General features: G+C 37.4%; 1 protein-coding gene across 9 annotated transcripts in view; it reads left to right on the top strand.

The window, feature by feature from the left end:
• Positions 1-26,249, top strand: part of LGR5 (leucine rich repeat containing G protein-coupled receptor 5) — an 88,861-nt gene that overhangs the window by 16,124 nt on the left and 46,488 nt on the right. For 7 of the 9 annotated variants that reach the window (XM_064655654.1, XM_064655655.1, XM_064655652.1 and 4 more), the window contains exon 2: positions 21,177-21,248. In XM_064655654.1, coding sequence (XP_064511724.1) covers positions 21,177-21,248 — 72 coding nt within the window. Of the gene's footprint in view, positions 1-12,545; positions 12,635-17,869; positions 17,974-21,176; positions 21,249-26,249 lie in introns of those variants that run through there. The other 2 variants (XM_064655656.1, XM_064655653.1) reach the window with 2 other exon arrangements.

Raw genomic sequence — 26,249 nt, 5'->3', positions numbered from 1 at the left:
TCATATTATCATTTTACCAAAAAAAGGTAGATATGTTCACGTTTGTGTTTCTAAAATACCTAAAACAATTTTCCAATTTGATGTTTCACTTTTCTAAAATTCAGGAATGTAAGAAATGGTACATTTGGGGCACAAAAGAAAATGTACCTTTAAAACTGAATCATCTCATGTGTGTGTCTTAGAGTAGCCAGAGACTGCGCTTTACGTGAGACATACAGCATGGCAACACTCATCAGAACTTTTTTTTGTTGCTAAGATCTGTATTTTAGCATTTTGAAGGCTGTTCTGTATTTCTCCATTATCAGATAGAGAAACTCTCAGATATGTTTTATAATCACCTTCTATATATATTTGACATTATAAGGAACTATATTAAATGTATAACAAGGTCAGTAGAGTTGTATTTTAGACCCTTGCTTCTCTAACATAGTATTTAAGGCAAAGAAAACTTATATGTACTTCTTATTAAAAGGGTTTATTAAAATTGACTTTATTTGTTTTACAGTTTAGCAAACTCTGCAGGTAGCCTTAAGAGTCTGCTCAATTCATTATCATTAAATCAACAACCAGATCTTCTTTCTGCCATTCCCTGGCAGGATTAATGGAATTTGCCGTGATTTGTGCAATTAACAGTGAAAGCTCTTGCTGAGTAAGCTAGCAAGCTTGACTAATTCTCAGTTGTGTTAACTTTATAAACCTATTTTAAGGTTTTAACTTGACTAAAGATTAAAGGTAGTGACTTACGCTGTTACCTTTGAATATATCTCACATGATTATGGTTAATAAGTGTAAATAAAATATTAAATATATATTGCATGGTACACATGTGAAAATATGTATGTTACGGATATTTTGCAACATCCTGTAAAACATCATTTTTGTGGTTTAAAATGAGATTCCAAAAAGCAATTGATCTACTGATACTAAAACAGCTGCATAAATTTAAACACTTGAAGTATTAAATTATATACAGAATTAGTAAACTCTGTGTAACAGGAACAAATCATTTGTATTTCAAAATAACTTACGCTTGAATCAAAAAAGTGAACAATTATTATTTGATTTGATTTAAAGCTGGCTTGCTCAGCAAAGCCATTTTAACCTGTAAAGCATTCCAGTTACTATCGGGTTTTTCACCTTTTCAGACAACGTTAGAATCAGTATTCAGAAAAGCCTAAAGAAAGGAGAAAAGAGAGGAAAAAATATTTTCAGCCTGTCTGACAAGACTACATGAAAAGCTTGTGATCAAAGGATCTTAAATACACGTTACTGGTGTGACAAACAACATTTTTGTCCCTTTATTAGATTTATTTTCCTTCTGGAAACTGCAGTAGCCAGAGTATAGTTTGTGAAAGAAAGCTGGCAGGGTTGTATTCTTTGATTCCTAATTAACACCTTCAGTCTCAAAAGAGAACTAACAGAAATACCATAAAATGTTGCAGCTGCATTGTTATTCCGCTTGGTTGGTTTGTTAAAAGTCAGCTGGGCATTGGCAGCTGCAATAAAGGAAAAGCTCAATGGATGTTTTGTATTGTGCCCACTGAAGTGAAAGAAGGCAACCATTTTATTTTCAAATGGGCAGCTGCATAGTGATGTTTAAATGGAGCTAAATGTGAGATTTACTGTTAATTTATAGTAATTGGTTATAAATAAAGTAGCAGTATAGCTTGGCTTTCATGTATTAAAGCCATAGAATACAAATTGAAGGCAAATGAGTTATGAAGGGTAAAAAGTGAAGGGTAAAATACTAGAGTGACAGAAAATGCAGTTACTTAGAAGGAGTAGTGGTATTCAGTTTTGCAATGTAATGCAGCAGCCACCTTGGAAGCAACTAGTCAAGCCTTCTTTAGATTGTGCCCTGAGAAATAAAGGTAGACATTGCTTTGTCCCACTGTAGTGAAAACCAGTGTTTTAATGCTGGGATCAAAACCAAGTGCAACTCTGCCTGGAGAGCATAGGTTTGTATTTTGGGTAGTAGAATAAAGGAGGCATTTAACTCTGGTCAGATAAATCTCACTCACGCTCAAAAAAATGCAATTAGGGAAATATGTAAATCTAGATGTTTCATCAAATGCTACCTAAGGGGTTACCAGTTCTTTCCTTGCATAATGACTGAACTAAAGAACTTCAGTGTCTGTGTAAGAACCATTGTCCCAGCCCCAGAGCCCGTTGGAAACCGAGTCCAGACTGGCCGTGGGAAATACCTACATATTTGACACAGGCCCCATTTCTGAGAGAAAAGGGGGTGGAATAGAAAGTATGGAGATTTTACTGTTGCATTCTAATCAGCCATGATCTGCCTAATTTGCTTTGATCAGGAAGATAAACTAATTTTCCTATAGGCTGGATAAAAGTAATTAGCAATCCAATGCTTTCATGCTTTTGAAAAGGGTAAAGAAAAGAATAGAAGAAATTGTAATGGTGGGAGCAAAGTACCCCTTTTCGGCTCATCTGAAAGCATTGTTAATTGAAAATAGGATGGTGCCATAGGAGAGAGGCCCTGATTAAGATGCTTTTTTGGGCTAGGATATCTTTATGCTCTGTGATCTATAATGTTACGCAGCTAAATGTTTCTGAAGATTAATTTCACTTGAGTTTTAGTATATTTAGCTTCTGCTCTCTTTTGTGGAAAAAACATATTCCATGTAAACAGTATGTCTGACATTCTGTAAGGATGCTGTTTGATTTCCCAAGGCATTTTAATATCTTTTTCCATAATTGCATTAGAATAATTCAGTGGTTAAACAAAGTTTGGATCTGCTGCTTCCATAAGGCTTCAAGATGAGGGTTTCTAAGGCCACATAGGGAAATCAAAAACTCTATAGCTGTAGCCAAAGCCAAATTACTGGATATCCCAGTCTTCTGATTCTGTTAGGTAAGAACTGTGTGGTTCTGTGGGCCTGAAGTGTGACTGTTAGCCTGACACACATGCTATGGTGTAATATGCCTCGGCTAAGTTTTCTGGTAGGTGTTACTCCTCCTTGGCACTGGCCATTCTATTTAAGTATAAATCAAGATGTCTTGAAAGATACTAAGTTTCACAGTAAAATGCTTAATATGCAGACATAATGGAATGCCAGCACACAGAACGCCATCTTTACCCAGGCAAACAGTACTCATTCAGATAATCTTACCAAATTCCATAGGCTGCAGAGTACCTTTTTTTTAATACCTGTCTTCCCCTAGGTTTCCCCATCTTTATATGAATTGAGTAGTTCAGCAGGCACTTACAGACAGCTTGTTTAATAATTCTGTCCACTTAGCTCTTTGTACTTTGAAAGTTATATTTAAGACATCAGATAAGCTTAAGGACTCTATTTATCATTTATGTTACAGTTGTATTGCAGTCCACAGCCGTCAGCTGTCAGGAACAGCTAAAATACAGAGGCAGGCTCTATAAAACCTTTCATAGGAGAAAAAAAAGCACGTATTTGTGATGAATGAGAAAAACATTTTATGGCGTGGATAGAGAAACAGGGGCATGTGTTCTATCTCAAAGACGCTCCTATTAAAAAAATAATATCCTTCAAAGACGGAGTTTGGAAAATTAATTTCCCCTGCCAGCAATATGCCTTGAATAGTGTTTGGAGGGGAAAAAAAGCTATTTTCCTGTATGATAGTGGTCTTAAACTCAAGTATATAACAAATTTTTGAGTTGTCTTTCTACACTCTAAAATATGTTGGCTTTGTGATCATCTGCAGTGTTTGTTTTCCAACCCATGTGATGTCAGCTGCAAAAGCTGTGTTGCTTTGGATGTGAGAACAGAGTCACAGAAATAAAAATTGATGTAAGAATTATAAAACAAAGTAGAAGCATTCGTTGAAATACTGCAGAGAGTTTTGTTTAGCCTGGGAATATTTATTCATTTTTCTTATGGAGGCAGCACAACCTCATAGATAAAGCATTGATTTGAGATTCAGACCTATATTTTTTTCATTTCCTTATTGCATTGCTTAGTGCCACAGCAACATTAGTTTGTTTACCACTCTACATTCTCCTTAACTCCTACTTAGTAGTTTACTTTTTCTTTATGCTGTGCTTTGAAAAGTATTGCATAATTGAATATGGCTGTACAAAAAGTGCAAGAGGGCAAAGCCAGCAAGTACGTAATTGCTTCAGCCCAGAAAGTTCTCCCCCCACCCTCTGCCAATATACACCCTTCTTTGGTATAGGTGGGCAGAAGTTGCTCCCCTAGATCTCTCGAGAGAAGACGTAGCAATTCTGTCTCAGACCTTTGTATTACATCACATTTTCCATAGAATGTGAGCTGGAGTGTAGATTCCTACAGCTGTTACTCACAAACCTGCAGAAGGACAGGGAATTGCTTTCATGCTTCTCTTTGAGTTGCACAGAAATTAGTTTCTTAAATCCTTAGAGTTTTTCCAAATGAAAACCATGAGGAAATTGGATGATCTGTAACTCTTACAGGAGGAAAACGCTGACCCTGATTATGAATGTTGTCCTTCTTCCATAGCATTCTGTTCCTTACAAGGCTGAGAGGTTTTGACATAACATTCTTGTGGTAATATGGAAATACACCATTCTCAAAATGGTGCAGAAAAATAGTGTTACAAGAAATACTTCACTCATTTCTAGGTCCAAAGAATTCAATACACATATGAAGTCACATCTGTGTAGAGTTTTTTAGGAAGATATATGTAAGCTCTGCCCTTGTTCTGAGTCATCTGGAAACTATCAGCAAAGTACTGAGCCTGACCTTACCTGAGCACTAACCTTACCAAAAAGGATGGTATTTATCTGGAGACACCTAAGAAACTGCGTGGGGGAGAAACCTGCTCCACCTTGTTGAACCTAGAGGAGTCTGACTACAAGATTGCAACCCATGTGAAACTGGTCCTGCTAAGCTCTACTTTCAGGAAACCCATACTGAGATTTCAAAAGTCTTTAAGTGTTGTTACAGCCTAAATTGTATTCACTTTTCATAGGATTTTACTAATTTTTATTAAGTTTCCTTACTAAGTTTTCTGTATTTCTAGGAAGATCTACCTATTTATATTTTTATAAAAGAAAGCCCAACAACGAAGTCAAAAGTCTTAACATATACTGATGAAAAGCAAAGACAACTTCTCACTTTTCCACGTAAAGAAAATTAGTTTATCTCATCCAAAGAAAAGCTTGAATAACCAACAAGGCATTACAGTATGCTTCTGATGTCAGAAAGCTTGCACCGGTGCAGATAAGGAATCAAGGAAGAAGATTTCTTCATCCTTGCATCACCACTAGCATGAATATGGTGCATACATTTTATCTTTTAATTTAGTTGCTCCTGGAGTCAAAGTGGAATTCAGCTCCAGATTCATATGCTGATCTAAAATGCAGCTGTCTAGAGTAGGCAGTGCCTCATTCTCCAGATAGTATAATCCCAGCTGTTGGAGAGCATTGACCAGAAAAAAGTCGCTTGTCTGAAGATGAGATAAATCTTTCTACCTTTGACTACATTAGGAGCCCAGGAGCTTGTTCCGCATGCAGACCGCTAACTTCAGAGTGTTAGGAGCCAAATCACTGTCTCAGAGGTCAGTGCGATTGACTAAGCAAAGGTGCACTCATTTTACCTGAGGGTGTTGTAGCAGGCCTTGAGTTGTTCCTTCACAAGGCGACGAGTATGTCATAGGTCATAATGTCCTATTTGCCAGGCCGATGTGGATGCATCAGGTAACATTTCAAAAACTCTGGATGCCTGTGTTTACCAAACTAAGTTGAGTCTCCATTCTCTAATGCAACTGGAGCTTCATTTCAATGCTCACCCATATCTGCCTTATGCCATTTAAGATACTCCAGGCTATCTGACATGTCTCCATGGGATACATATGATATGGCCTCTAAAGGAAGTGCATCCTCTGCTGTGTGGATAGTGTTGGTTGGGAGCCAGGCAAGTAATCTCAAGAAATGATGACCCACAGTTAAAAAAATCTGGCAGTTTAGTTTTTTTTAAAATCCGTGACATAGTTCCCCTTGGAAATCTTAAAGACTCACAGAGAATTGCAGTACTATAAACCTAGCAACCTGCATGAGGGGGGAGATTTGGAGTAGAAAACTCCTTCTGTTTAAACTTGTGTTACAGGCTTCATATTAGTTTTGCGGTGAGTTGGACTGAGTGTGGATGATCTCTTATGCCATATTCACACTGCAGAGAGTTTTCACATTTAAATTATGAAGTTTCTTCCGTTGATAGCAAAAAACGTGGGACATGTTGTGATGTCCCACCCTGAGGGAAAGGAAGCACCCCAGTATTCCTAAATGCCCATCACTGAGAAGGAACAACAAAACACAGTCTCTCCACAAAAACTTACAGTTTTATTAGTAAATTATACATTTGGCAGGGAAATTGGTGTCAGTTAGGCCCTTACAGTATAATCCACATGGTGGTGGATTTTGAGTAAGGGATAAAGAGAAGAGAAAGATATTAAGGAGAGGAAGGAAGGAAGAGAAGAGGGAGGGAGGGAGGGAGTCCAGTCCTAGCTCCAGCATCAATCCAGCTGGTGGAATGTCAAGGGTCCTGAGGGCACTGCCTAGGCTTATCTTTTGGGCTGTCTTTTTGTAGATAAGTTTTCCCATCCTGGAGCTAGGTTTGTCACTTTCCATGCAAATTAGTTATCACTCACACTTTGTTCTTCTAGGTCTTTCTGGAAGTGAGTCAGAGAGCTTTGGGGGTCTTTGGCGGTCTTGATCCCCCTGACTGGATCAGCCTTTGGTTGACAGTCCCTACCTGTTTCTCAACCTCATTCCTGTGCCTGCGCTGTTCTATGTTGTACTTATCTCCAGATAACCAGAACAAGGACATTTGTCCCAGAAGAGTGCTGCCCTGTCTCTGTACGGCCCTCTTCTCCAGCCACATCCTGTTGTTTCTCACCGCATGTTCTTTCCAACAGTCCTTGATTGGCACCATGACTACCTGGCTCTTGGTGTTTGAGACATACATGTAAGTGTACAATAAAGCAAATAAAAGAAGCAGATGCCAGGTGTGGCCCTCAGCCATAGTTGATGTGATTTCACATATACAAATCCTTGACTGAGCTTTTCACTTTCAACAGCATTGGAGGGAAGGATAATCTTTGTGTGTCCTTGGGAGGGATGTCCAGTAAACTTCCTCGATCCCCAGATTGTGTGTTCTTGACATTAACAGTAAATTGTCCAATATGGTGAAAAAGTCGATTTGTTCAAACAATGAGATCGATCTGAATTACAGGAATTTTGACAGGGGTCTGACTTTTTTTTCTAATATTGAAACATTTTCTTGGTCTCCAGTGTGTGAACTTGTTCTGTTTTTCTTCTTTTTTGTGACGCATAAATATTTTGACCTGATCATTTCAACAACAACAACAATAATAGTAAATGCCTTGTGCCCATCAAAATAGCTCATCCCTTGGCCCTGGTGTAGCTTATTGGATACAAAATAGAAAAAGAAGTTAGAAAGCAGAGAATAAAGGCATCTTTGGGATGTAAGAAGAAAGCTTGTGTGTGTAAGGGGCACAGGTTTTGAGGGTTTAAAGCCTGTCCATTAGCTTTCTTTGGAGAAAGGTAAATTAAAACAGTGTTGTCCTAAAAGACAAACACAAAGCAGTATGTAACGTTATAAATTATTACGCCTTATAAATATAGAAAGTTTTTATGAAATATCATAAATTTAAAATGCTGAATAAGGATTTTTATTAGTTTCTTGTCTGTACTTTTGAAATAAAATAAAAAGTCTTCTGACATCTGATTAAGTGAAATTTTAGACTGTTTCATTAGATAAAGAAATCAGGTTGTGCTTTAATCAGTTTCATTGTTGAATCAGATACCTTCCAGTCTTAAAATAGTAACATAATTGTAAAGTTGTCAGTCTCAGGTTTCTATTTGAACTGATTACACTTGATAAAAATAACAAACCATGACAAATAGCAGGGCTAGGTTTCAGTAATTCACTGAAGAATGTCTCTACCAAGTCTTTGTGGCAGAATGTCTTGTTTGCAGGACAAATGCAGAGTTGAAATAACAACCCATGAATACCACTGGTGAAATGGCTATGTACACAAGGTGAATGCTAAAGTTTTCCCTTCTGAATGGACCTTTTAATCCAGGCATTATCTAGACTCTGAAAAAGTCTTCAGTGGCCTTACGTACAGATTAATGAGAAAATCTGAGACTTGGAGTTGGGCTATTTGCAGAAACAGTTTTCAAGATTTACTGATGGTTGACAAATGCCATTTAAGCTTTCAAAGCCATCAATATGCTATTGAAAGGGATTTAGAGGGAAATCCTCCCACTATAGAAGATGAGGACTTTGAAGGATCTCGGTGGAAGCCCTTGGTCTCCCCACCCCTTCAAACCTTTCACTGGCTTGCTTCAGCATATAGAGCTCTGAAACGCGTGGCTATGGGAAAGGGGGGGGAGGCCCCTTTCAAAGGCGTTTGTATATCACTGAAGGTGCCAATCTGCTTTTGTTTGGGCATGAGAACTGAATAGAAGTGTTTCCAGAAAAAGTCTCTTGTGCTCATGGTCAGCTTTTCAATGGGCTTTCTGCTAATAGATTTTTAATATGGGAGCTGGAAATAGCAAAATACAAGTTTGAAAATTTTATTGAATTGAAATACTGCCCAGGAAAGACTCTCTGCCCTATTGCATCTGTTATTGATGCTACCATTTCCTTCTCTAACACTGTCTCTCAAAGAAAAGTAACCTCATATGTTGTCATGTGACAAGATAAGTCACTGAGCATTGAATTTAATTTTTTTAAATAATGTCCTTTTCTCCACAGGCACTTTAAAACCTGTTTCTTTTTGTTATTTAAAAACTCACTTTCAAACCATATGCTTTTATTAAAAAATGTTCATTATGAGATTTGGTTAGGAAAAAAAAGACCCCTTAGATGATCAGACTTTTGTTGAAGCAGTTTTAATTTAAGATCAGGATGGCTTGAAGTCCTTGCTTTTTCCTGTGCTGTTCTGAGTCTGCAGGATTCAAGACGAAAATTCCGAAGAGCTTAGTAAAATTGTACAAATGAAAAAGTGGCAGAACTCTCTGCGCAATTCTGGAGAAAGGGTCTCTGGAATCTCTGGTGGATTATGCAAGGATATACTGGGGCTTTATTCATGAAGTTCATGAGAAATTGGTGGGTTTCAGTCAGAACGAATGTGCACAAACCCCCCTCTGTGGTCCTTTTAACAGCGACAGTATTTATGCATGGAGAAAGATGTGGAGGTGTCTTCTTCAGTCTGTCACAAGCACATGAAAGTTGAGATCCAAATGCCAAGACCATGACTGAGAGGGACATCTTTTACCTCTAATCTTCACACCACTCCCCACATGGGATGACAGACAAAGCCAGGATGTGGGCTGCAGTAGTCTCTTTATACCCAGTGTGTGGTGTGAAGAAGAATACCACTGTGCATCCCACCAAAGCTAAACTCCTCATGAAGGGAAGGCAAAGCTGACTGGATTCTGCAGAGCGTGGAAAACAGTACAACACCTCTCAGCAGACTTGCTTCTGCTTAGTGAGTGCCTTGACTTTATTCCTGTCCTATATTTCATTTCTATCTGCACCATTTTCATACTGGCATCCATTTTGCCACCATTTGGGCAAGGAGTGCAGCAGTAACGGTATGTGGCAGGTACTGTCTTGTGCAGCGTGACAGGTGGTCATCAGCAGCCACTGTCATGTAGGAGGTGGATGTTGAGGTGTTCATTTGTGCTACTTGTTCATTGCAAAGCAAATGAAGCCTACAAGAGATCTCCCAGATCGTCTAAGGCTTCTAGTTCCAAAATGTTGGTGCATGTTCACATAGAAAGAACCATCTGTCATGCCCCAGTCCACTTGGTGGGTTTAGGAGAAGGTCATTTGATTCCCTCTGGGTGGTGCATGAGAGAAAAAAAAAATTCTCAGGAAGTTCAATAACAAACTTTTACTTGCAAACTTTAGAACATTAAGGTAGAATAAGGTACTTGGCAAATTTTATAACAATATTCAGACAAAGTAAGGTACTTCACAAACTTTAACTTAGCAAACTTAGCCAACTTTAACTTATTCAGACACAACATGGCACTTACTAAGGCATTGACTAGAATTTTTTTAGGCTGGCTTAAAATATATTTCGAAAAGAAGTTAGGAGAAGAAAGAGAGAGAGAAAGGGAAAGGATAAGAGCGAAAAATATTACCACCCACAGATACAGCGATGAGAACTGATTGTTGCAATTTAGATGTCCACCACAGACTTGATCCGTCAGGGGTGGGGGAAGCCCATGAAGCACAGAGTTCAATGGGTTAATATACACTTGGGCTTGGTGGGAATGCCCAGGTACCTCCCCTTGAGGTGGACTTTTACACTGACTGTTGCAACCCCGTGGATCATGCGCAGTCCTCTGGTGGAAGGCCCCAGAAATTAGTCTAGCGGTGCTTCAGGTGTCTTTGATAGTTTATGACACCTTCTAAGACATGGGAGTTGTGTTTGATGTCAGCGTAGTTTAGCCATTATGCCCCATCAGAAGGGATGAATACCTTCAGACCTACATGTGAATGTCCCAATATCTCCCCCATGGGGGAGTTTTCCAACTCAGCCATTAAAGGAGGACATTGGCGTGATAAAAAGCACTATCCCACCTCACAGGATCTGCTTATTATTGGCCTCTTCCCTTATCTGGCCCAAAACACAGCTTCTTGCTAAAGGAAGATTGATTTGTCATGGTCATCCTCTGGTGCTCACGCCCTCTGCAGCTGGGCTGTTGCCTTGCACATCATCAGCAAAGCACTCACTGCTTTTGCAAATGGCTGATTGTTTGAGCTATTAACCATTAACATTTCAGTCTCTTAAACCATCACAATGCAGGTTATTCTTAGTAATCATTCTGGTTTCCTAATGGAGCTAGCTGGAAAACAGAACTTGATGTGAAAGAAAAATTGAGCAAAAGCTATGGAAAAGAGAGGGTGAGGAAGGAAAAATGAACAGAATCAGCTTATCACTTTGAAAAAACACCAGGAATGAAAATTAAGTACCCAAATCATTAAAGCAGGCATGACAACCAAACAGGAAACAAAGAGAGGCTGTAACAGCAGAAAATGTCACACTTTCCTTTCCTTACTGGCCCAAACCAACAACATCCTGCCTTTAACTCAACAGATTTCGGAAATTATAAAAGGGCTGAAAATAATATGTAGAAATCTTCCCAGTGAACCCATCAGTACTGCATGCACTACTGCAGGCAAACCAATGTGCTGTTGCATAATTTCCACAACTGTGAAGTGCTGCTATTGGGTAGAACCTGGCATTAGGAACTTGTAGGCCTGGGATGATATCTTCCTCCCATGGGAGTCACTGGAAGTTTTGCCACCAGCATCAGTGGAGCCAGGTGTTTACCCACGTGTGCTGACATTGACTTGCTGTATTAGAAGTTTTAAGATATGTAAATAATAGGAAAACTGATTGTTTCCAGCATTTTTATAGCATTTGGAATAGCTAAATGAAAGACATCTTGGAAAGTTCATTTTGTGTGCAAAAAAAGCAGACCAGACGTGCAGGATAAGGGACACATTTATTTCACATATGCACACAGGTGCAATACAGTTGGCAGCAACAGTTTATATTTGGTAAAGGTTTGTTTTGGCTACTGATGTTTTGTGGTATGGTTCAGTACTGTCTCCAGGAAGATCCAAAACTGATACTTGAAGACTGAAACAGGGACAGTGCAGCAGATTTAGCTGAAAAACACTAGTTAATTGCGTGCCCTGAAGGGATTTTCTGTTGATCATCATAACAATCACAAGAAGTGATGGGTCACGGGCCTCAAAATGAGGTTGCCAAACAGTGGACTATGTAAACTCTCTGAATAAAAGAAGGAAGCAGGCATCATTTATTCTGGATCAGAGTATGCTGCCCCCACTCTTACTAAATATTAGTTTGTCATATGAACAGCCCAATTGATCTCAGTAGAAATAGTTCTGAAGTATTTTACCTCTGCATATTAATTGTACAGCTCTGATCCCAGTAATTTCAGTTATTGTATAGGAGAATAATTTATCTAAAGAGATAACGTTTATATACTAGAGGGAGCACAGCCCTTTTCCCTGAAGATTGTGCTGGTATAACCACCCGGAAAACACGTGCCAACACATAAGATGTCTCTACCAAAGATTTCTTCTTGGTAGGGTGACTTAGTGCATCTCAGCCCTGCTCCTTGACCTGAATTGTTTAAAGCTAGCTCAGGTATTTTGGTACTCTGCCTGTCTGAAGGGCAGCTGATCAATTGCAAGCAAACAAAATGTGTGAAGACTAGGTATAAGTCATGTCAGTATAAGATTAATGACCTGGTATTTATGTATATTAAGGCTGTTTTAGACTAACCCTTGTGAAGGTATCTTATGATGAAGGTGAATTTTGATTACTTACGGAAAAAAATAATGACCTGATGGAGAAATACAGTGGTTTTAAGTACATTATCTCTGTAAGAATCAAGCTATGCATATTTCTTGGCACTTACTATTGCAGAAATTTGGGTGTTCAGTCTATCAGGGAAAGATCTGACAGCTTTGTCATTCCTCTGAGCTCTGCAGGAGGTGTCGGAAGAGGCTGTCAGCCATCCGGAGCTGGCAGATCTGGAGGCCTATTGTATTTTAGTGAACAAGCTCTGTCAGACATAAAGGTAAGATATGTGTGTAAAAAAAATCCTCAACTTTTTATATCTGAAAAATGTTTACAATATTTACGTTCTAGGCACAGGATCACCCTGCATTACTCTAAGCCAAAACTGCCAACTGAAATAAAACAATTCTTCTTCACCTTTCTTATTTGAGTTTGTGGAGGTACAAACAGCAATGTAGTGAACCAGTTCAGGGAGCTGATTTGGATTAAAACCAAATTTTTTCCTGCTGGATTTTTTTTAAAATCCAGGCCAGTTGCCAACTCTGGTTCAACAGCATCCTCACAAGGAATGAGTAGTGATGGGCTGGGGTGGGGAGATCAGGAGTAATTCCTTTGGTAGCAAGCACTGAATGAAATTGAGTGTGTTGGTAATATGACATCCCTTGTGTTGTCCGTGCAATTCAGAGAAGATTCTGTAAATAATTATTTCAGCTAAGCAACAACACAAAAATGATCAAATTCATACTTCAGAGAAGAACTGTACTAGGTGTGATACAGCGTAGCATCATTTTCCTGCCCTGCATACAGAGCTGTGGTGCACAGATTTCTGGAAACTCATGTTCACACCATCACTATTGAAATGTGTTTGTAGCAGATGCTCTCACAGCCGTTTGTTTTTTAATCCTTGAAATCCATGCTGTGGAATTGAGTTGAGACAAAGTAAGACCAACAAAATCAATGACTTAGAGTATGTCTTGTTATGAATGAAATCAGGCTAGTCATAAATAATTTCCACTCTTGGCAGACTCACTGAAGTAATATTGGATATTTTGGGGAAGATGAGTTTTAAAATTGGCTTATGTAACATATAATCTGTGATGTATATAAGTTGCAGTTGGGTATTCAGCTCATTTGGCTGTATGGTTCATAATGCTTGATTTAAGAAGTGTGTACTTTATGACAGTATGTATTTTCAATCTTTGTCTACACTCACATATATTTTGAATTAATTTCTGCTGCAGACAAGGTGTAGAACTCTTATAAACTATGCTGTGCTTTTTGTAGATATTCTCCTCTCATATAGATAGTCATAATTTAGGAACAGCTTCAGAGGTATGAAATTATAGACTGAGAATTAGAAGGAAATTGGACCTCAAATTTCTAAAATGGATGAATGTGTCCACTCATTCAGAAAAAAAAAAAAAAAAGGGAAAAGAAAGGATTTTTTTCCTATATCTTTGTCATTTTTGGAGCAAATAGTTATAAAAATAAGCAACTTCTGGAGGGGCAGAAAATATTCTGAAACTGAGAGAGGCCAAGCGTTTTTTTCTCCAGACTTGGTCACTTCTAATAAATATTGTTTCTCAATTTAGCTGTACTGTTCTTCATCAAAATAAAATAAACAGTACCTGATAAACAGGTAATTATGAAAAACACAACAAACACACTAGTAGTTGTCTTCGTAAATTACAATAAAAACTGATATTTTTCTGTTTGTATTGTTCAGTATTTGAACAAGACAAATCATGTATGCAGTACTCATTTAATATTTGAATTTGTTCAGCAGAAATAGCTAATAACTCATAAAGTAAAATAATACTAATACAATCTGTGGGCATGGGAGGAAGAGGAATTCCATTCAGTCCTCTTTTAATTGCTCTTACTGGCTTATATATTATAAAATACTCCTTATTAGTTATTTATGTTTTTTAATGTGTGAGTTAAGTACAGTAAATGACTGACGTGTTCAAATGTTTTTATAACTTACTCTGGTAACTATTACTTAGCAAACTGAGTCTTCAGCATCAAATGAACAGCCATGAATCAGCTTTGAAAGTAAGTGGCTAGTTTCATCTACAAAGCATTATGAATTTGATATACAAAAAAAAGCAGAGAGCCAGAATCTTTGTACCTAAGGTGAAATGTCAGGTACTTAGATTAATTCAGCAGTGGGTGTGTTTGATGTGATCTTTGATTTTTACTTTGTGTTTTGACCCAAATTGTTTGCTCTGCCCTGCTCCCTCTGCTGGAGTGTTGGATAAACTGAATGGCAAAATCATTTCCTGAAAAGATTAATCATGCACATACTGTTTGCTTTACAAATGTTCTGCAGCCTAGATATAAGTAAGGCTTTGATGGCTGTTTATATGATAGAATTGCCTGTGTTCAGGAATAATATGTGCTGTTTAAAATGACTCTATTACAGAGCTTCTGCAGTAATAAGCCACTCTGCTGTCTGTGACATCAGAGGTTCGAACCCACTGACAGGTGTTGAGAGTGCAGAATTCTGGCCAGAGCATATTTCTTACTTTGTGTTGAGTCCAGATGTGACCTAACAGCCTAGTTTGCCAGGATCCAATGTTATGGGCCAATACACAACAATAGAGAGGAGATGTGGACAGAACCCTCTTGGTGTTACTGGATCACCTTTGAGGCTTCCCTAAGTTCAGAGTGCCTGATCCTTTTCATATATGTCTATTTACAGTTGCAATGGTTGTGTCTTCCGTAAGCAAAATGCGCTGCTAGAACAAGCACCACTGGTGTGCCAAGGAAAGGAAGGAGAGTGAGGCAGGCAACAGGAGTGCTGTATGTGTACTGGCATAAAAGCTCTTTGTGAGGTGCACAGGCACACATATTCTCACTGCTGGGTCTGTTCTCCGGTGACCACACATCATCTGCTTTCCGCAGGGTGTGTTTTAATACAAAGGTGTTGAGTCTCTGGTAACAGTGAACTTCAATGTCAAGTAACAGAAATTTTCTGTAAAAAATGTGTAACAAGCAATCCTCTTTTAGCCTTGCATCACTTTTTTGTAAAAGTATAGCATGGGATCAGTTGCTGTTAATTCGCTATTACATGAGATAATGAATTTTTAAATACTTAATTTTAGCATTTGTCATTACCAATGTGCAGAAGGGTAGAAGTATCCATGCTATTGCCACTTGTTATTTACCATGAAAACCTTGATAGTGAGATTTTCTGTTTTGCGTAATGTTTGATATAACTCTCTCCCTACTGCTGCTTCCTGCAAATCTACCACTTTTTCTTCCAGATTTTTCCAAATATAAATATGTACTCTTCAAATGTGAATCATTTAGTGGAAATTCACATCTTAGTCATAGTTTACTACGAAGTCCTTTAAAGAACCACAGATGAAGTTCGAAGCTACTTATGAGAAGGAATGCTATGGTTTAATTTGCAGAAAGCGCTAACAGTGCTTATTTTTGTGTGCTCATACTCTACCCTATGCTGCTCTGCATGTGTGTATTAAACATGCAAATACATGACTAGGAGTTTTCATGATGACCTTGAAAGATAGTGTAATTTAGGAACATTAAAATGAAAAATATTATCATGGTTTTCTGAGTCTGTTGGCATCTTATGCATCGCGCTGGTGTAAATGCCATGGTTGGACAGTGTGATCCATGATCTAATAAAAAGGGCACTGGACAAATCATCAGTGTCGGTTTCCTTTTCAGATGTTGGTGTATGAACATCTGTTTGACTGTGAACATGTCACACTGCCATTAGGTGTCTTGATTTCTCTTCTGTAAATTGATGAAAATTCTATTTATTTATTGAGACCCTCAAACAAAAACATCTATAGCAATTTACTTGTAAGAAATAGGAACTACTACTACTACAGTGTTGGCGAATAGATTTAAGTAGCTGTAGCAGATGAAGATATTTTTCGTGAAAGCTAATGAAGCATTTGCATTAGTAGATGGCACATAGTTAATAGCTAACATATTCTTTCATTGTACAGTGGAGCTATTGTTCTGCCAACAGTAGAAACAAGAGTTAAAAAGATAGGCACAACAAGGGAAGAAGAGAAGTAATATGCACCTGTTTTCATTATTTTGTATTACTACATGTGAGCTAGTGTCAAATTGTGCTGTAAATTTATTAAGGAAATTGTCATAGTTTAGAAGCTGTTCTCAACTGGTAGTAACTAAGGGAGTACATTCAGTCTATTGTCAGTATTTTATGAAAGTGCTTTATCTTTCAAAGACTTCCATAAAAATAATTGTTAATACATCTTGTTGGGATAAGGCAGGCTTAGAAGAATCAAAATTAATAATCCTAATAATAAGTCTTGATCATTTTCTAAAAATCAAGCAGGTTGCAGTGGTTAAGAAAATAGGCTACAAAATTGTATTAGACCTGCAATGGGTAGACAGGTTTGTACCATTCAGTATAATAGATGTTGAGCCTAATAGTAGACTGGCAGGTTGATGAAAGCCAGTAGAAGTTTTGTGTGTATCCCTGGAGAGATTTTTGTTCTCCTTTGAAAGACGTGAGTATAACATAAAAACTGATCTTCCAAGATGAATAGTCACTGAAACGTTTCTTGTAATAACAGCTAATAACAGGTTAGTAACTCAGTCTCCAGACTCATCTATTAAGTGTGAAGAACTGGTTCACTTAACTTGTTTTACTGGCTTTCTGGAATTCATTTTGAGCTCACTATTAAGATGGTAGCTGGATTTTTTTTCAGCACATATATGCATGGACAACAAAACGGGGGGGGCGGAGGGGGAAGACCTGTTGTATTTGCCTTCTTGGGTGCTGTTTTGCAAATGCTCAGAATTTGCCGATCTGTTCACCAAGAAAAAACAGATAGATGCATGGTGGAGTTTGCAATATTTTCTGTTTTTCAAAGATTTCATCACAGATAGGATTCCCTTAGCAAGTCACCAGAGGCACAGCATGGTGATTGATTGGCACAGGGTGTAGTTAAGATATCATTATAGTGAGCCATGTTGCCAATGCAGTCATTGAAACAAAACTTCTAATTTTTTGAAAAGATGAAGTTGCATTTGCTGGTATGTTGCTTTTATAGTCAGCAGTTGGAAACAGGCTGCAAGAATGCTGATGGGAGAACACACAATATGTCCATCTGACTGTTCAAAACATTTTATTGCCTTTTCAGTAGAATATGGCAGTTCACGGTGCAGATAGTTTTCACAAAGATAGATCTGGTACTATTGCTGGTTATATTAGGAGCGTTTTAAACCAGGGTATACTCTTACTGTGTTGCTCCTACTGACATCAACGTGGTTTGTATGTGCTTTGATGGTGGGAGACAGGAGTAGTTCTGTTACGCTGAGTTATTTAAAGGTTTTCAGTAATGTAATAATTCTGTGTTTTTCATTGCTGTAGTTTGTGAGAGTTTACCAAGATCCAGTGTAAAACCAGAACAATTCCACTGAGGATAGTTAAAGATCCAGTACCTTGATTTTAATGTTTTTAAACATTACAATGCAAATGCTGACGTGTAAGCCATCTTTCATCCCCTTCTGTTTCCTAGAGAAAGCAAATTGCTGATTTTGGCAGGCTAGCAGTGAAAGCAGAAATCAGAAAACCTGTTTGATGCACTTCTTGGAAAGAAACCATTGCAGGTGCAGGACATAAGACATACCCATTGCAAGTGTTACTGGTTTTCATAATAATAATGTGTAATCCTGTCATTTACCAGCTAGCTCTTTCTGACTGTTAACTGTGCTTTATCTAGCTAATGGCTGTAAATGTCATCCTAGCTATGTCTTCTTGGCAGTAAGGTCCAAAATGCTGGCAAACCAAAATGCTGAAAACTTCCTTTATTTGTCTCTAGAGCACTGTGAGGAATTCCTACTCAGAAGCCTAAATTTTTCATATTGCTCATACGAGACCCAGTGACCGATTGCCTTGCATTAACCATTTTTGTTTGTCTCACATCTCCAAACATCCCCCCAGCAGTAGCTCTGGGTCATGGTACTTCTCTCCCTTTCAGTGAGCAAAAATTGGATTAAATACATCTATGGTGATTCTGATCCAGAAGAATATTCTGAATCTAAAAAATGAACTACTGCTTTCCAATGTAAGGGATGTGTGTTTTTTTAGGGAGAAATAGTGCCACCTGTTTAGCCAGCTGATACAGTTGGGAAAAGTAGAGGTTTTTTATTTTTGTGCCTGAAAGTTTCTCAGTTTTTCCAACTGTATCTGCTAGGCTCATCAAAGGTATTACCTCTCCCTACAGTAGTTGCCCTTATATTCTTAAACCCTTATAGCTAAAAGAACAGCTCATTGCCAACATAGACTGGAATGGCCTGTATATTAGTTGCAAGTGTGTTAAAAACTAGTTTAAAAAGACATTGTTGATCAAAATTGGGAAATAATTTCTGTTACATCCACCATCTCTGGAAGTATTTAAAAGATGCATGGGTGTGGCACTTAGGGACATGGTTTAGTGACCAACATGGCAGTGCTGGGTGAACGGCTGGACTGGAAAGATCTTAAGGGTCTTTCCAACCTAAACGATTCTGATTCTATGAAATATGCATATGTAATGTTTAGGAGTTTTGTTTTACAAAAACATCTTTATATGCTATGTTCCAACAAAAGAATAATCTGGAAAAGAAGTAACCAGAAAAAAAAGTAGCAGAAGGAATTTATTTAACTAAAAAGAGTTAGCAGTTGCTGCAGTGTACACTGGGAAAGAGGTTCTCCTCCATCATATGATGTGGAGCACATACTTTACCACATGACTGAGTCCAAAAAGGAGACTAGGACATAGGAGTTCACTGCTGGCAAATCCAGCTCTAGGGTCTAAAGATGTTATTAAGAAAAACGCACGTATTGTTGATTTTCTCCTTGTGCATCAAAGCACATAAGGAAAGCCACCTCCTCTTATTCTAATCCTCTTAAGATATTAAGGTCTGATCTGTAGATTGCTTCTGACTGGTTCATCATGGGGTCCTGTGGGTGATACAAGCAGACAAGTACTGCTTGCTAGTAACAGAAATTAATATGCTAGAAAACCAGGTTTTCTTGGTCAGCCAGAGCACTGGTTAATGCTGGTTTTGTAGAATGCTCTAAATACGTGTGTATCTGAAGATGAATCATTCCCATCTTCCAGCAGGGCTGGTTTTTAAGTCTGAAATGTGATTTGGGATGTTTCCAAAACCCCATTAATACATGTGTTGAAAATATCACAATCAAAATGATCTTGTTAAAATATTGGGTTTATCTTAATATTCCGTAGTATGTACTTCACTACCTGGATGAGTTTTTCTTTTGCCAAATAAATCCATGTTTTTGTTCCTTTGCCAGAATAAACCCTTTGAGCCTTTATCAAAGTAAAAGGGCAATAACCTGCTAAACAGTATGAAAGAATTAGGTGATAAAGTATTACAGTAAAGAATGAATTTAATAAGTACACATTTCTCAAATTATACTTTGATTTTGAAGTGAATGCAGAGACCTTACTCAACAGTGATTTGATAATTGTTATAAAGTATTAACACATTTCCTTTATTTCAGAATCTCTATGTGAAGTATGTTTTTAAATTATACATTTTAAAATTCAGCAAAAGATCAAACATATATCAAGCATATATTCTGTAATGTGAAACAGACTGTGAATAATAAGAACTAGATGGAGTAGGCATAGGATGCCTACCCACGAAAGTACAGATAACTTATTTACCTTGTAAGCTCTCAACAGCTGGAAGAAATAAAGTTATCTAAATAGTAACCGAAGTAGCTGGAAACTATAAGCACTGCTACAAATGCATAGATACGTTTAAATAGTGGGGAGTTTTAAATTACTATATAACATTTGCATAAAATATGCAGGTCATTCTTAATTTTATTTTAAGAAACTACAGGAATTTTGTTATAGTCAAGTAAGTTGGATCTTCTACACAGAATTTTATTATACAGTCTGTTTACAGGTTTTGTACTTAATGAAAAGCAATTATAATGGTACTGTGGGGCATGAGGAAGACAATGGAAAACCATGAAAAAGCAAGTTAAGAATAAAAAGGTATTCTATGAAATTTAGTGTAAAACATAGCTTGAATGAGCTCTGACAGAGCTGATATGGCTAGTAGTTTCCTGTACCAGGAACTACTGTGGAACCCCAGCAGGAAGTGTGCTACAGAGCAGGATCACATTACACCCTTGTTTTATGGTTCATTTCACTTATTTAATGCAATTTGACTACCTGTAACAAAAGAGCACTCAAAAATTGCATGTTTATTATTTGAAAATATATCATTTCTTTGAGTCAAGTTGGGGTTTGGGGACACCTGATGTGCCTAATGTGAGGCAAGGCAAATCAATGTGACCATGCAGCAGGTTGTACAGCAAAGGCAAAGTGATTCCATAGTCATGAAATATAAAGGATATTGCAGATAGTCTGTATTGGTATGCTTTTACCTGTCTACTTTAGTCAACCAAGTGTACTGTGGTGCTACAACAAAAACAACAAAATTCATAGTAGTTTTTCTTTACTACTCCAAGTAAATTTTAATACAATACAGTGGTTTATTAAAATTATGTTGACTAAAAGGGTTGTTTAGTGTTCCAGATGATTTATAGAGAGTGATAAAACATTCCAGAATCTCTGGAAATGAAGAACATGCTACAGACTGTATTTGATTTCACAACCCTATGTTCATACGAAAGAAGAATGTTTAATGTGCTAACTAGATAACAATTCATCAGTACTGGCAGAGGAACTGATTTTTGTTAATGTAGCACTGAAAAATGTGTGGAATGAACAGCTGGATGCCACAGTTGTGGCATGCCATATTAAGTCTGTGTCTGTTTTCCCCTACAGTGATCTCAGTATGAACAACATTACTAAGCTGCCCTCAAACCCTGTGCACAATCTCCGGTTCCTGGAAGAGCTGTAAGTATCATTGTATTCTTGATGGGCATAGTCAGCACTAGCCACATTCCTGTGTTTGTCTCTCATACTTACTGTGGGAACCAGATAAAATGGTGCAGGAAAGCTGTCAGCCTGACACTTTTGACACATGCGGAAACACTTAGTTGAAAAAAACCCAATTGCTGTGATTCTGGAAATGAACTTGTAAAAGAGTTAACGTGAGGCTACAACTTCTCTAAGCAGAGACAGAGCCAAACAAATTAAAATTTTTAAACAAGAGCTGTTTAAAAGAGCTGGATTGCTTTTTGGAAATAGTTAAGCAGCAGGATATTAAAAGTTTGAATACTGGCTCATGTTTATTAAAATCACAAGTAAAGCTGTAATCAAAACCAAAACCTGCTGCCTCATTCTGCCTGTGTCAAGGACAATTGAGTCCACATTTCATAGTATCGAGGCTTCTTGTCCTAATCACTTTTAATTACTCTTTCCTTAGTCTTAAACTTAGCGTCCCTGAAGGCTGACTGTAGAATGCAGGATCCTGCAAAAAGCTTAGTTACGCTATCTAGTACGTTCACAGAGGGAGAAAAGTACATTGCAAAAGCTAGCTGATCAAGCACAACATCAAAAGAGGAATCCTGGCTTGAAGTGATGGTGACTAACCAAAAATGAAAAGTATTGTGCATTCATGAGACCTGGATTTGGCAGTGACTCTAGTTATAATGGCCCACGCTTAAAAGAAAATTTAGGTTTCTGAAGAGTGATTGAGACTCTATAACTGGTGCACCTTAGATCTTGTGGAAAAAAGCTGGCGCCTGTATTTGTATGAGCACCTCTAAATGTTGATTAAAAGCCTTTTATGAAACATGGTTTATAAGTTTTAAAGTGAAAGTCTTCCGTTTTATAGCATGTTTAGCTGCTAACACACCATAAAATCCACATAAGAAATGCAGAATCATTGTACTGCCTTTCTTGCAAAGACAGGTCTGTTTTAAGCTATGAAATGTGTACAATCCTCTGCAATTTAGGTGGGTATTGCTGTGACAATTTTGGTGTCCTTGTTAATGCTCCTTTGAATTTTGCCAGCTGGTCTTTCCAGGTGGCATCTATGAATCTATGAAAAAAATAGATTATTGAAACAATTTTGTAGTGCTAACTTTGGAGAATACTCTATTTGCAAACAGATTTTCCTTTCATGACTTATTTTTATTACTATTGACACTTGTACTTAGAAAGCTTTACTTCTTTTCAGTCTCTCTTTCTTTACTTATTTCTTTGATTGTCAATATCTTTCTCACTGTTAGTGCAACTTTGGAATATTGTAACAGATATGAACATAACAGAGAGTTGTCACACACCAAGTGCGTATGAAATGAATCAGGCCACAAAGTTCCTGCTTGTGGACTTCTGCATAGTGTTCATGCTTGCTTGTCCAATTTCCTGTCAATTTTAATAACCCTACTAAAACCATCCAACCCAATGATTGGTTTCTAGCCATTAAAGAAAAGAATTAAAAGTTTGGGCTTTTCCTGGAAGGAAATTCTAATACCTGAAGCCAAGTTACCTTCACTGTTTCATTTTATGGTCCAAAGTTAGATGACTCAAATAGCAAGACTTAAGTCAGTGCCTGAGAAGCTATTCTGTAGTCTATGTCATCTTCTGATCCAGACCTTTGAAAATGTTCTTACCTTCTTCTTGTGCTGGACCTGCTTTTTCTGCTGGAAATATTAAACCTTTATCCTTACAACCCTCTGTTCCAAATCAAGTAATGCCAGTCCTTCATTGCTGGTAGTACCAGAAAGGTATTTATGTCTTTACTGTGTTTTGGTTTACATATACATAGTCAACCTTTCTATTTGTTTTGCACAAGCCAACAATTTCCATTTTTCATTAATTTAATGCTGTTTTGTGAAACCCTATCAGTTTGTATTCCCTTTTAAAATAAGCATGGAAAACTGAAGCCTTTGGAGATGTGAGGCAATTGATTACCTCCTCTTGTGCTGAGAGATTCTTTGGTGTTCAGAGTCATACAGTACAATTCAGCCTAGTATTAAAATTATAGGCAATGGAAAGGGAACTGGATATTCAACTTTGAAGTAGGGGGTAACAGCCATTGTTGTTCTCATGCTCCCCTATGTTAATTTCTGAGCAGTGATTGTACATATGAAAATTATTTTTCCCATCCAGGCATTGCCATATGATGGCTTTTTTCTAGCTTACCTGGGAATTCTGTGTTTTGTTTATGTGGCTCAGTTAGAAGGTGCTATTGAAAAATATAACTTGGCCTGTAACACAGACATTGTTAAAATAAGATTTTATGAGATCTTTACCAAAGCAATGTTCCATAAAATTAAAATGAATTTTAGCAATGTCTGTCTGCTCTTCAAAATACAAAAACAGCAGGAGCTTAAAATGCATTTTTTAGGGTTTTTTAAGTGTTGAAAAAAGTGTTACTAGTACCTCTATTAGAGATCTGGTTCAAAAATCTGATAAAAGCCAATGAATGATCCACCTAAGTTTCAGCTTAGATGTTATATCCTGGATGCCCGGTTTGGCCATACTAATAAGTCATTACCCCAAAAGAACTAAGATTCTATTAAGACAGTTAGACCAATTGTTTTGCCTCCAAAGCAGTGATATATAAGCCAGGTCTGTTCAGCCAGTTGTGAACTTCCATGCTGAATGTGATCTACATTTACAGTCAAGGTTAGACATCTCTGCACACAGCATTCTTGCAAACCTGATGATCGTGCCTGGTATTTATTCTTAATCAAAGACTATGATCACTGAAGTACAACATATTGACAGTATGCTGTATTTCTGAGGTGCACATTCCTCTGAAAATTTTGGAAAACATTGAACTTTCTAACTCCCAAAAAGTTTAGTTCTGAGCAAGATCTTTTATTTGTGAAAATGTTGGACCTTTCAGGCCTAATTTTTTCTTAAAGCATGTATGATGGAGCTCCCACCAAGAAAGAAATATGCTTCAGCTGCTTGATTATCAGCAAGTTGCTCTGCATGAACTTGTACAACACCATTAAGTTAAATTCTTCATTATAAATTCAAAATAACTGCAGATATTTATCAGTCTGATCAAGTCCAAGATTCAGTCTCATGAGGATTATTTCTAGACATGTGACATATGTCATTTTACAATATGTGTAGAATGCCTTTACTAACAGAGCAGGGAATGAGAGTAATACATGGAAAAAAGGTTTTTTAAAGAGCATAAAGACTTACCCAGGGTGAGACTCTTAAGAATTTTAGAGTCTGCTACATCTGAGTGTAGGCTTAACATTTTGTGATTAGTAGCACTTCAAAGCAGTGCCTGAAACTGTTTTATTTTATAAATTAATGTCTCAAAAGTGAGGAAGAAAGCCAATAAAAATTTAAAGCTATTTGAATCAGACCTAACTGTAAAATCTCTCCAGCTATATATATATCCACATATACATACATATGCATAAATATATCTGCAGACACCCACGCGTGCACATATATAAGGCTTTTACTTTAATTTTAAATGCAGGAACATTCCACAGATAAGCAAAGCTCCAAGTGATTTTTAGTAAATTGCTATTTTTCAGGAACTTCATATAAGTGTTTTAGTAAAACAACAACAAAAGACTGTTATATTACAATTACTTTACTACAGAGCAGGACAGTCCCAAATAACTTCTTTTTCACAAAATCAAGCAATGAAGTCACCCTAAATTAATTGCAATTTACATACAGGTGCAAGAGCATTTTTGGACACCCACGTGATTATTTTAAAATAATCTTAAAAGGAATTTAATATATATCTACAAAGTTTTTCAGATTGATCTTGGCATTATTATGGAAGTCAGGCAGAAGTGCCTTTAAAAGTACATTTTACTGTAATATGGAAGTGCAGAATTACAGATAAAATATATAATAGATGTATTCTGTGAATCTTACCATTATTTGTGTTGAAATACCTTTATACTGCAGAATTGGTTAAGAGGCTCCTGTATAAATGAAGTCCTACATTACCAAGCATGATCCATTGCCATCTGTTCTTATTTATTTTTTTCCTTTCACTTCTCTCTCTGTTTGCTCTTTCTTCCTACAAAGAGGTTTTCAAAGCTGTTAATGGGAATTAGGTATTCTTTTCCCCACAGACTCTGAGCAGTGGGACTGAGTTCTCTGGTCTTTGAAAACTGAGAGCATTTGCTCCTGGGGGTCCTGTACAGTCTTTTTTTTTGTGCTGGTGCAGGCACATTGTGACTAGCTCTGAAAACAAATTCTGTACTTTTTACTGTTAAGTAAGCTGGTGTAAAACATGAAAATGCTGCAGCCATAGTCCAAAAATTTTTTGAGCAAGTGAGTAATCTTGTCATTTACTTCAACAGTCTTGGAACAATATGGTTAAATACTACAATCTTTCCCAAAGATTAAGCTGCATAAATTTGAAAACCTCCAAGGCAAGAAAGTAGAAATGCCTGCAGCTGCAGAACTGAAGTAAAAATAAAGTGTCATCTATTGGTCTCAAACTGTCCACACATTCCAATGTCACTTCAATACCAGTTTTACAGTTCTTGCACAGCAGGGTTTAGCAGAGCTGTTCCTGGTAGAAATTGGCTTGTGTCACCTCCATCAACTAAAGTTTCAAGAACTTTTCACTGCTAAGTGACATGATCCCATAGATCATATCAGAGCTGTGCACAATTTAACACGTAAATTGTGAATTCAGTTTCTTCCTATAAATTATGAATTCGGTTTCTTCACTTCATGTGTGCATACGTGTAGATCAGACAATGCCACTGTGTTCGATATGTGGTGTTTTTCAGTGAGAGGTGCCTGTCACCAGCCCAGCAATTGGCGCATTGTAAATTCTGTTGCTGTAATAAACTTTGTTCATGCCTCGGGACTGTAGTTTCCCAACTTTGCTTTAATACAGAGCTGCACTCTAAATCCTGACAGAGGAATGTGCATCAGTTTTCTTGAAATTAACCGTACACAGGTAAAAACAGTAAGAAGATAATTTACCTAATTAATCAGCAG

Source organism: Pseudopipra pipra, chromosome 5 (assembly GCF_036250125.1).
Source record: "Pseudopipra pipra isolate bDixPip1 chromosome 5, bDixPip1.hap1, whole genome shotgun sequence".
In the NCBI taxonomy this organism is placed as follows: domain Eukaryota; kingdom Metazoa; phylum Chordata; class Aves; order Passeriformes; family Pipridae; genus Pseudopipra; species Pseudopipra pipra.
The sequence above is the reverse complement of the archived record's forward strand: the minus strand, read 5'-3'. Positions and strand labels throughout refer to the sequence as shown.